The sequence below is a fragment of the Tubulanus polymorphus genome, chromosome 6 (genome assembly GCF_964204645.1).
Source record: "Tubulanus polymorphus chromosome 6, tnTubPoly1.2, whole genome shotgun sequence".
Lineage (NCBI taxonomy): Eukaryota > Metazoa > Nemertea > Palaeonemertea > Tubulaniformes > Tubulanidae > Tubulanus > Tubulanus polymorphus.
This window is the reverse complement of record NC_134030.1, coordinates 2,941,492-2,954,028: the sequence shown is the minus strand read 5'-3', so window position 1 is coordinate 2,954,028 and position 12,537 is coordinate 2,941,492. Positions and strand designations below refer to the sequence as shown.

The window sequence follows — 12,537 nt, the reverse complement described above, 5'->3', positions numbered from 1 at the left end:
TGCAATTTGCTCAAATTTATCAAAGAGATTTAAACATGGATGTTTTAAAAAATAGCGTTCATTATTTAATACAAGATATATTCGCAAACGCAAGGAAATACCACCTGAGTTCGATAGGACACGACCCCGTGTGGAGACACGACCCCGTGTGAAGAATCAGTGCGAAGAACTTTGAATAGATATTTCATGCTCGCATAGTTCATGTTCGTGTTTCTAATTACCATCTTTCACGTTATTAAAAAGATTTTTCACAACGTGATTTTTCGCTATTCTACTGCGTAGTAGCGCGCGATCACGTACGAGCGTTTTATGCCAGAATTTCCAAGGACAAAATTAAAATCTAGAATACTTTCATAAAAGGAAAATATCACATAAAAAACAAATGGTTTTATATAAACTGAACTTCGGAGATAATCATAAATCGCTCGTAAATCGGAATCAGGTCATTTTATTGGCCGCATGAACCTAGGAACTTGCTGAACGAATTAACCCCTCAAACTCAACAATCTCTGACGATACGAATATTCCGTTACTGGACGCCAGATCTCACTTAACATTTGACTCTATTATTTGTAAAATTTCCTAAAAGCCTAGTAAATTTCAAACTTAACCGACAATTGCTGAACTGGGCAATTGCTCTATGACCATCGTAGCATCTTCTGAAGGATCAGTTCTACAACAGCCAGTGAAATTAGTATTAGGCCTATGTATAGCAAAAATAGTCCGTTTTTCTTTTTTTAATAACAACAGTTCCCCAAAGGCTCCTGCTCGGATTCACAACAAATATTGAATCTCTAATCGCTAAAGGATTAAGAATTTAAATAAATTTGATAAGACGTTTATTTGTTTTTTTTTAACAATGGCCTGATGTAATACGACCTTTCTACGCACATCATCCACCAGACGGCGCTCGAATGTCAAGATCCGAGGTCGTTTAACACGCGCGTCTCTTTGACCTTGACACTGATATTGCAATCCTCGCGACACGTATATGCATGCGTTCAAGTGTGAAACCGTCAGTGATATTATTCACGAAATCTATATTGTTATAACACTTCACAGGATTGTATTTGTATAATACGTGTGTGAAGTGAATTGTATTGGAAAATTCTTCAAGTTGTAAAAACTCGTTTTTGTACTTGTTCACGGACGTTTAGTCCTTACCATATTTGAAGTCATTGAACTACTGCATCAAAAAATCTCGATTATATAACACAAGCCATAATTCTATATTGATACTCAACATTTTAATGGGGGTTCAAGGCAAATTTGATAAAATTACCCTCACTCCTGACGCAAACTATCGTCGAGGGCAAATCAATTTTACGACAGCCTGTCTGATTTCACCTCCGGTAATTGTGTAGATATAAAAGTTACAGCAATAATTAACGGCTAGAATTATCTCGCAAACTTGCATCGCGTTAGACAGCCCGAGTTGTTCTTGCTGATCGTGCGGTATCGCGACCAGTAACGACACGACGAAAGCCACCGGCAAAAGACAAATCAGAAAAACGGTTGAAACTATCATCATCGTGATCGTCACTTTGGTTATATTTTCATCCTTTCGCTCGCTGTTTCCCATATTTTTGCTTCTGAATATTTTCGTGACGATACAAATATTGAAAATCGTCAGTAACGGCACCGGTACAAAGAAATAGAAGATGACCGACAAATAGTGATCCAAAGCGCGGTCTTTCTCCGGAAAATAACAACTATACCCCGACCAGTAGTCTACACGAGTCGCTGTCCATATGGAAAAAGCCACGCTGAAACCGGTCACAAAAACGGCTATGATTCTAGCAGAATTCACTGAGCAAATAAGACGAGATTTGATCGGCCAATGAACTATCAGTAACCGCTCAAACGATATCATCACTATAAACCACGAGCCGCCCATGATGCCTAAATCGTGGAAGAACTCGATAGCCATACAACTGGACGTAGTACGGAAAGTGATGGCAATCGGCCCGGTGACTAGAATCGATACGATGTTGATCCAACCGATCGAATTAAACGCGACCATCGTCAGGTCGAATAACGACAAAACCAGTAAATAAACAGAGTACGAACGACGTCGCATCGTCGGCGTACACATCACTATTAGAGTGAGAATATTACCGACCAAACCGAACGGAAATATCACCGTAAATATACCGAAATACAGCCAGAAATTTGCCATATTCGACGGATTTCGGATGTATTTTTCGACGAACGCGGCGGCGACCGGAGCCGACGCCGATTCGAGCCATTGCTGTAACGCATCAGAATCATTATTGAATACTAACACCATCGCGCTACTAGCATACCGCACGAGCTCGTTTTAACAATGGTTACTACGGCGAACATTCGTCGAATATTCTGTATCGAATTTCATTTTTAATTTTACAGGATTCGTTACGAATGTATTCGATATCTAGATAATTAGATATATTACACCGTGATTCATTAAAATCCAAATTTAATTCTGATTTCAGGGAAGCTCAAATCGTTTACCGTGCATCTGTAGCGCGCGCACGGTGAAACATTTGATTCTGAAATGAAGACGTTGAAGATTAAAGGGGACACATCACGAGAATGGTTGCAGACGAGTCACACCCGCGTGTGTTTGACAGATATTCTATTCAAAAAACGCGTTAAAACACCTGACGATGGGAGAGAGATACCGAACACTAATTCTAAATTTTCGTAAATCGGTTTTTTCTCATATTTCTCTTTGGTGATTTTAACACTTGCCTCGCTTATACAGGATTTCGTTACGAATGTATTCGATATCTAGATTATCAGATATATTATACCGTGATTTAGTGAAATCCGAGTTTTATTTTGGCAAATTATTTTTTAGTGAAGCTCTCTCATTTCCACCAAATGTTTATCATGCATCTATAACGCGCACGGCGAAACATTTGATTCTGAAATGCAGATGTTGAAGATGAAGCATCTTCACCCGTCAAGGGATTCGAACCCACTACGCTAAAGCTGTTCCCCGAACCCCTTGACCTCACGAGTCGTTGGAGTCGTTACTAGCCGACCAGAATCCGGTCGTACCAATCACAGCGCTTGTAACAAACCGACAGTAGACTTCTGTTGGTTTTCCCGTTAAATGGACCAATCAGCGAACGTTTTACCGAACAAGGAAGTATTTCGCAAATCGATATATGACGTCATGCGCAACAGCGCCAGTAATGAAATCACGCTTCGTGAGGCCAGGGGGCTGGTGGAAGCAAGTTCAGGAGTGACACTGGACCCCTGGCAAGCGAGGATGAAGAAGAAGTGACACATCACAAGAATGGTTGTAGACGAGTGCCCGCGTGTGGTTAACAGATATGTTATTCAAAAAACGCGTTACATGCAAAGTTAAAACATCTGGCGATGATCTACAGTGAGATACCAAAAACAAATTATAAATTTTCGTAAATGAATTTTTTCTCAAATTTATATTCAGTGTATTTTAACCCTTCCCTCTGCCCTTGTATAAGTAATTAAAAACAATTGGTGCTCTAGACTCATTTTGGTATTTTTGTACTTTTTTGATCAATCAGTTTCCACGTCTTTTCCTTCCTTGGTCTGTCTGTTATGGTGGCTGGTCTTTTTTTGCAACAGTCCCGGGCTTTTTGCGTTCTAGCGATGGCTTTATATGTCCAATTTGGCCTTGCCGTGCAAGCGGGAAAACAATAAAATAATGTCAATACGCTGATACATGCATTATATATGCCTCGATTCAGGTAAAAATGTTTTTATCATTACAATTCGATATAGTTTTATTGATGGCCCCCATACTTATTCATTTACAGATTCAAACCATCAATACAAGCACCCTTGTGCGTGAGAGTCAATATGAGAACATTCCTCTAGTAATGTCGGCTACGGGCGGTATATAACACTGAAAGCTATATCCCAAATACGGGCATTCATTGGATAGGTTTGATTAGAAGTACCATATCAATAGGTTCCTCGTAGATAGCGTAGATAAGTATATGTACTTATGAAGCTATGGATAAAATATTCATTTATTTACTATTTACAGAGTAATGAATCGTTTACAAGTTCGAAAATTGTATTTCCATTAACTTACAAGTTACATGATAGTTTTTTTCGTTCGATATACCATGAATACATTTCCATAGTTTGTATTCATTAGAAAAATTATAGTAATCTTGTAGATGAATTTCTCTTTAAAATGGTTTTTCATCTAGAAACAAAGAATGAACAGCGTAAAAAATAAGAATGTCAATTTGAAATAAATGTCTTCGGGGCGGCCTGTTTCGTCGTGTCTGGTAACTGGTGTCTGGTTTTCCACCATAAGTTGTATTTAAAGTTGTGTTTTGTCATCCTACCCCGGCAGGGATTCGAAGCTGATGGCATCGAGATTGCCACGGCACGAAACCCTGCCATAATCGACCGTGTGCGCAGATACATGCGCAGTTCAGATGATGTGATTTTTAGCCAATCAGATATCCCCTTTTATTTTAGCCCGGGTTTTCCCATTTATAGTTCTTCCTTGAAATTTGCCTCAACGTTTATACAACGAGCAATCTGATTGGTGCCGCCAGTTTTCGTTCGGAAAGCTGCGCATATACCTGCGCAACCGGTCTACTGATGCAGGGGTTCGTGCCGTGGCTGAGTGTAGCGATGCCATCAGGTTCGAGTCCCTGCAGAGGGAGGATGTGTTTTGTTTGCAACAATTGTCAGGAAAACGATTTTTCAGCTACCATTAAACTGTTTACGATCGCTCCACATGTTCACGCCGCAATTCCTTGTTTTGTTTCAGCGTGTGATTTTTCATCTAAAGCAATAGGATTTATATCAGATACACTGCCTCCATTAGCGAGTGGATCTCTGACGTGTCGCACAATCAAAACTATCATCTTCACGACAAAACACGTCAACGCAACAGCCAGCAACACGACCGTGAAAATCGGATTCCTAGATGACGGCCCGACTCGTTCGTAATTCTTAGCGATGCTGCCCCCTAGCGCCATTATAACGGGAATGTAGTTGCTGAATTGGTATCGAGTAAATCTGTCCAGTAAAAACATGTCCAAACAAAAATACAAAACCAAGATGAAGGCTAAAAGAGCAAGTACGACAGTGGAAGCTACGTCATTGGCAACTTCTAGGATGTAGACGAGTACGAAGCCTGTATTCAGTAGAGAAGCGACGCTCACCCAACCGCAGTAGAAAGCCAGACCGTTATGTACAAAAAGTCGAACCAGCCATACGTCGGCTTTCTTACCGTGACTTGTCAGAGTCTGATAAGTGTGTCCGATACGACGATACTCGAGGATCAGACAGGCGATCAGCGTCAGCGGAATCAGTACGATAAAAACGAGCGAGGGTACGATCAATCCACGATCAAATATAAACACCCAGCCTATGTTGAATCCAAGGTTGAACATGTAAACGATGTAGGTCGGTAGTTGGATGACAGGTGGAGTTTGGTACATGTAACCGTCTGGTAGTTTCCTGAAAATCGAAGCGAATCCGTACAACAGCCAGGTCCCTTGCCATACGTAAATAAACGCCCAGATAGTGAATGTCCAACCGGCTGGTGTGACCTCTAGGTAAAACCGATCCGATACATTTCCTGTATTGCTGACGTATAGGCCTGAAATTAGAAAAGAAATTGATTTAAAGGAAAGATAGTTAAAAAGTTCCATACGAGGAAAAAAGAACAATCAAATCGATTAAAAAACGCTTACCGAGTTTTTGACCCATCGGAGAAGATGCCAAATAGTTGAAGAACAGAGCTACGCCATACATTAAAACAGTTAACACTATAACTGTTACACGGCCTCCGCTGTGTCGATATAGTTTCTTCTCAGTTTCCATTTTTATCTGATTTTAAAGAAAAACAAATTTTTTTCCTGCATTTCGTGATAAACTTGTTAAACCGAATCGACAAATAAGTAGAATGAGCTAGACTCAACACCCAATGATGAAGCAGTTATGAAGCTAAATCGATTGTTTAAATGAGAGCTAAACCTCAGTATTCCTGTATTGTAACTTCATGAGGCCTGAAAATGACTATTAGGATAGAGTCGAAACGTTGAATCCAATAGATTAAGAAAAAAATTAGGACCTTTCTTTTCATTTGTAGTGCGAGATTTTCTATATCGACATCAGGCTATCTCTAAGAATACTAAATCTTATGCTAATGCTCAAAGTCGCAATGAAAGCAATCGAAAAGATGTATTAAAATATTACCTTTTAACGATGTTCCTATATGTTGACCGCGTCTGTTGAGTGGTTGTTGTTGTTCTGATTGTCACCCGCGGTTAGTGTGAGAATTTTGAGTCTGTCGCATGCGCCTACACGTGAATATTGTCCCGTACGAGTTGTGATATACACTCGCCTGAACTAATGCTCACGTTGCCAATCACTGGACATAATAAACCTGCAATTACAATAGCAGATGATTGTGTATGTAATTAACTATGTTTACGCACATACAAACACTTACAATGAAGTATTTGTTCTTGTATCTGTAAAAGCTTATCAATTTTAACGATTATCTGGGAGCAAAGCTCGTCACTCACGACTCAGGCTCCTTGAAAGCCTAGGGAAGAAATTCGTGAGAAATTTGCAAATTTATCAAATAGATTTTTACACATGAAAATGTGTTCTGAAAAAAGGGTTTACTATTTGATCTAAAATACGTTTAGGGAAGAAAGTACCACTAGTACAATAGGACATGACTCCACGTGGAAAATCTGTAAGAATTTTAGCTTGGTTTTATATTGGTGCCGCGGGTTTTCGTACGTAATTTTGAGACTGCGTTAACTACGCATTCGGTCTAGTGTTGCAGGGTTCGTGCCATCCTCCCTCTGCAGGGACTCGAACCTGATGGCATCGCTACACTCAGCCACGGCACGAACCCCTGCATCAGTAGACCGGGTGCGCAGCTACATGCGCAGCTTTCCGAACGAAAACTGGCGGCACCAATCAGATTACTCGTTGTATAATCGTTGAGGCAAATTTCAAGGAAGAATTATAAATGGGAAAACCCAGGCTAAAATAAAACGGGATTTCTGATTGGCTAAAAATCACATCATCTGAACTGCGCATGTATCTGCGCACACGGTCGATTATGGCAGGGTTTCGTGCCGTGGCAATCTCGATGCCATCAGGTTCGAATCCCAGCCGATGGAGGATGACATTTTCTAATATAATGTTTCCTATTTGAGGAAGAATTTCGTCAGCTATAAAACGTTCAGTTTCGCTTGATTCAGCGCTATTATTTTTTTTAACGGGTTTCACTGCATTCCTTAAGAATTCATCGGTTATTGATCTCATTCCTGTAAGATCTCCAGAGACGTCTCCACGCGTCTGGTTTATCACTTCACCTTATGCTGGTAATTAGAAAATTAAAAACCGAAAACGGTCTGCGTCGTCGCGCGGCGTCAATGTCGTCGACAATGTTCGTCTGCGTGTGATTATTATCTGATCAATCATCAACGCATGTAATATTCTATCGAATCACGTGATCGTGTCGGCTGGCGAACACTTCCCGCGACACGAACATCACATCATACCGCAACATGCGTCTGTATTCCATTCCAAACGCCTCGTGTTCCTATTTCTAAAGGCTTTTTGTGAAAGCCGACCCTGGTTATTTTGTATAGAATACGACGTGTGAAACACATCCAACAGAATGTAAGGTTTTATTTACTCGCATATTCGAAAAACCATTTTTTGAAACCTCGTAGTATTAAGAATGACCCGACTCCGCACACTTATTCCTTTTGTCAATGTATCAATTAATGAATAAATCAATTGCTTCCGTCTAGACCTTTAGATAGATGTATTTATCATGATTATTTTTTCCAAACATGGATATGTCTTTGACAATTGAGTTCATCATTATTATTATAATGATACCTCCATTACCGTATGCTCACCGCACATGCTCCCAGTGTAATATTAATGCAGTTGAAGACGAATATCATATCGTTTTGATATGTCCCTTTTATGATAACCTTAGGTTAGAATATATCAACTCGAGATACTGGAACCACCCAAATACAGCGAAATTTTCTATTCTAATGCGTAATAACAATGATTTTTCAAACCTTTCGAAATTCCTTAAGAAAGTTTATATACTCAGGCAACCTTAACTTATTGTGTAATCCACATACATGTATCAATGTTTGTTCTATGTTATATTGTTTCCCGTCATTTATGCTTGTATATCGATTTTTGTCATAAAAGTTTATAACTTTGGCAATAAATACATATATATATATATATATATATATATATATATATATATATATATATATATATATATATATATATATATATATATATATATATATATATATATATATATATATATATATATATATATATATATATATATATATATATATATATATATATATATATATATATATATATATATATATATATATATGTATTATAAAATCAGATTCTGATATTTTTGAGATCATTATCATTATCATTATCGTTAACCATTTTTTTCTCAAGGGGCCTGAACGTCCTAGTGATTGTACAGCCTTTAAGGTTCAGTTCCCTATCATCATAATTACCTATTTGTTATGCATTCTATGATGAAATAAATTACTATTACGATTACTATATATTTAACCTATAGGGATTGAATATAACCTTAAACGCTTAAACAAACGAAGGATATAGTAACATGATCTGCAATTTCATTCTTGGACAATTAGACAAGTTTGATTTTGTGGACGAGTGGTTGAGATTTACTTCGAAATGACGATATCTCATATTGATAATGATGATTCAATGCGCATTTTAATACACTATCGCATCTATAGTATTTTTGTTCCGTTATTTCATCGACATCAAATCGCTCCTCGATCCATTAACGCTTTAAACTACCGAGTTTCGACGTAAGATTCGTGCAAATGATGCCTAATTGCTTTCATCGACGGAAACCTGCGATAAATTTTCACTGCCGTGTGACCAACCGGCTTCCAGTCGTCTGAACGTGGTTAGGAATTCTCAGCGTTACCAGTAGTTACTGAGGGGATTATACCCGTCGCTGCGCTAAATAACCGTATCGTCACCGCAGACCGTGACAGTCTACCGTCGTCAAGAGAGTCAGTCACAGAGAGAGAGAGAGAGACGGGGAGAGATGGAGAGAGAGAGAAACTGGGAAATATAGACATACACCGCATAATTACCGTTACGCGTCGTGGTGATTATTGTAATGTTTGATTTATGGATTTTCTTCATTCATCTTCTTCACTCCGTAGAATAAAACAAAGCCGCGATTCTTACTCGGCATCGCGTCGAAACTGTCACATCACGACATTCGCGTGTTCAACAGAACGACGGGTGTTTGTGGCCCTTTATTTCTCGCGCGTAGCAGCAAATACCGGGACGGATAGGTAAAACCGAAAACCGATATTTCGAACATTCCGTGAACAAAAAAATCCAATGCTTCGCGTTGAATTTTCGATGCCATGTTTTAATTTATATATTGATGCAAGAAGTGCAATCGATGCGTTTTTACACAATAAATACTTAAAGTGCCGATATGAATGTAGGTTGTGCAGTAACTGCGGTGATTAGATGGATGTGCGGATGGCTAAACTATTATTGGCTTACTAAGCGACGGTAACTGTCTGTTTGGGTGTATTGTCATGTTGAAATATCTCATTCAAGGAACAGTCTGCATTCAAGGTGAGTAAATAATCCGATCTTCGAGGTACTGTTAGATTCAGAAAATTTATTGAAAGATTCAAGTCGCTCAAAGTTTTGTGTATTTTCCGTGTTGGCGATTTAAAACGATTTTCAAAAAGGCAATTACTTTTTAAAGGTTATTAGTTTTTTGATTGGAGAAAATGGAGAAAAATTTATTAAAGTGAAGTGAAATCTTTCACAAATAATTGAGGGCGCAAGTTCAACAATTGAAAAACTTATTGAGAACACATTTCCTCGCGAACTTGATCAACATTTGATCCGATGATAGCCGTCAGGAAATATATGAAATGTTCTGGTCCCAATAAGCGTTTCAATCGTTGAATTTTTTACGTTTGATATCTTGGAATATTTTGCTGACTTTAGAAACGAATTACTTCTATATCGATTTATGCGAGACACCGTCAAGTTTTCACTGCTGCAATTCAATTTTGAATATTCCTAAATGCCACCCCGTATCGCTTGAAGCTCTTACATACATTACGCAGAGAATTGGTCCTCGCTGTAATACGTACGAATTAAATAATTAAGACTTTTAACTGAAAACTAACGGTGATGGCGCGTATAGTCAATATTGCATTGACTTGAATATTTCAATGGCATTTCAATTTGGATAATGCGCGAATTCCGTCTAAGTAAAGTGCGTCAATAACAAATCGCTGGTTATTGATGTTATGGAGAACTTCCTTCATTTAAGGAAGGCGTCGCAAATACTCGGAATATTGAATAAACTCCCAATCACTCGAGCATTATTTGACTTTCCTTCGACGTTCAAACCTCATGGCATGGCGTCATGTGGTATAGGTGGACTACAGACTACGTCAAAAATCGAGATTATTTCATTATAGTTTTCATAACAGGGTCGAGATTGTTTCCTCTCTCTGGTCGCTATCGGAAAATTGAAGCAGATTTCAAGTTGTTTTTCTTTTGGTACTCGTATTTATCGTCAGGGAGAGGGAGAGGGAGAGGGAGAGGGAGAGGGAGAGGGAGAGGGAGAGGGAGAGGGAGAGGGAGAGGGAGAGGGAGAGGGAGAGGGAGAGGGAGAGGGAGAGGGAGAGGGAGAGGGAGAGGGAGAGGGAGAGGGAGAGGGAGAGGGAGAGGGAGAGGGAGAGGGAGAGGGAGAGGGAGAGGGAGAGGGAGAGGGAGAGGGAGAGGGAGAGGGAGAGGGAGAGGGAGAGGGAGAGGGAGAGGGAGAGGGAGAGGGAGAGGGAGAGGGAGAGGGAGAGGGAGAGGGAGAGGGAGAGGGAGAGGGAGAGGGAGAGGGAGAGGGAGAGGGAGAGGGAGAGGGAGAGGGAGAGGGAGAGGGAGAGGGAGAGGGAGAGGGAGAGGGAGAGGGAGCGTGTAAATATTATGAATAGCGAATGAAAATGAAAGCAAATATCTCTCTCAAATACAGTTGACGACAGCTAATAATGAAACCAGATCGAACATAATGTAATATGCACCAAATGCCGCCTCATTTCACCTATTATTAAAACGGAAATGCAGCCAGTAACGTCATCTTGCAATTGTTATATTAATGTGCGTATCCGAATTAAAATGTAACTTCATTTACCATTCATGGTATGTTATTGCCCTTTAGCCGACAGAGGACCGGGTGAAACTCATGATTAAACCATGGACGTATAAACTAGATTAGATCTTAGTTTATACGTCCATGATTAAACCAACCAACACAACGAAGCATTACCGAACTACAGAAAGATCGAAATCGTTTATATAATTATATACATTGAACATTGTGGGATTATGGCAGGTCCCATGAGCCATATATTATTACTATATGATTTAAGATAGTGTGTGTATTTTATCTATTCGTTTTTGTACACATCTATGATAAAAACATCAAACTTGAATTCCTATTTAACTGTAACGGCAAAAAGATGTCTGATTATAGCTTAGATATTAATTGGAAGGATTGGAGATCGATGATTTTTAGAAATTAACTGTTTCCGCAACCGCGGTCAGTAAAATACGGAGACCAGCCGGTGGTTCGAACCTGGGACCTATAAGGCTCTATGTACCAACGTACTAGACACTTTGACCAGCGCTTTGCGATACCAGGAACGTTTTGTAGTAACAGTTCTATCCTAGTCAAGTATGCGTAAGCTTTATAATTCAGGGGCGGTGACTTGTTGTTCAATGCACTGTTCACTAACCTACAGACAATCTCTGAATCCAAGGATGAATCAACTTCCGATTCCACGTTTTCGAAAATAATCTCAATACATCTATTTTCATTAAATCAATCAAATGACTCGCTAATTAATTCTCCCTTCGGGCTGAAGTTCGTGATAGGATATCGCCAGGGTTCACGTAATGCTGTAGGTATTGATTAGTCGGAATGTTGATAGTTCCGGATCAGATAAACACAAGACACGCGTGGAGACAGACGACACCGCGCTCAGTCTCCGCGCCGTCATTATCATGGAGAAAAAAGTGATCGTTGCCCCGAGTGACAATCAAACCCGTAGCGCTCGGGAAATAAACTATTTCACATCCTTACCCGTAATTGCGTTATTCATCCATGAGAATTGTGTCCTTTATCGGATAATTTTTCTTTTTCGTTTTCCAATTTGTCTAAATATCTACAATGGAAACAGCCCCTAGGGGAGATCTAGGGCTAATCTAGAGTTGTTCTGAACCCCTGCCGTTGCATTTAGCTTGCATTTCATGTCAAAACATAAAAGCCGGTAATTTTGACTCTAAATCTTTTGTTTGTTTTGTTGCTTCATCAGAGAAATACTCAGGTAGCGTGCGGAATATTACCAGTCTAATTTAGACTAGGTTCAATCTACGTTTGAAACTTGGTTGAAAAATGAGGGGTCTGGAAGTTTTATTGCTCGG

The 12,537-nt window shown here is 39.5% G+C and overlaps 2 protein-coding genes across 2 annotated transcripts; both read right to left on the bottom strand.

Annotated features, from left to right (window-relative positions):
- Window positions 1-1,300: 1,300 nt before the first annotated feature.
- Window positions 1,301-2,290, bottom strand: LOC141907176 (C-C chemokine receptor type 2-like). Its single transcript, XM_074796751.1, has one exon. It carries the CDS (start codon window positions 2,288-2,290, stop codon window positions 1,301-1,303), a length of 990 nt encoding a protein of 329 aa, XP_074652852.1.
- A 2,449-nt stretch (window positions 2,291-4,739) lies between these two features.
- LOC141907175 (uncharacterized) lies at window positions 4,740-5,829 on the bottom strand. Its single transcript, XM_074796750.1, has 2 exons — window positions 5,700-5,829; window positions 4,740-5,605 (listed from the first exon to the last, which is right to left on the bottom strand). The coding sequence occupies exons 1-2, from the start codon at window positions 5,827-5,829 to the stop codon at window positions 4,740-4,742; spliced, it is 996 nt and encodes a 331-aa protein (XP_074652851.1).
- Between the last annotated feature and the right edge of the window lie 6,708 nt (window positions 5,830-12,537).

Coding starts and splice junctions, on each gene's coding strand:
- LOC141907176 (XM_074796751.1), bottom strand. CDS start 2,290: ATGGTGTTAGTATTCAATAATGATTCTGATGCGTTACAGCAATGGCTC.
- LOC141907175 (XM_074796750.1), bottom strand. CDS start 5,829: ATGGAAACTGAGAAGAAACTATATCGACACAGCGGAGGCCGTGTAACA. Junction 5,606..5,699: donor TCCGATGGGTCAAAAACTCG/GTAAGCGTTTTT, acceptor TTCTAATTTCAG/GCCTATACGTCAGCAATACA.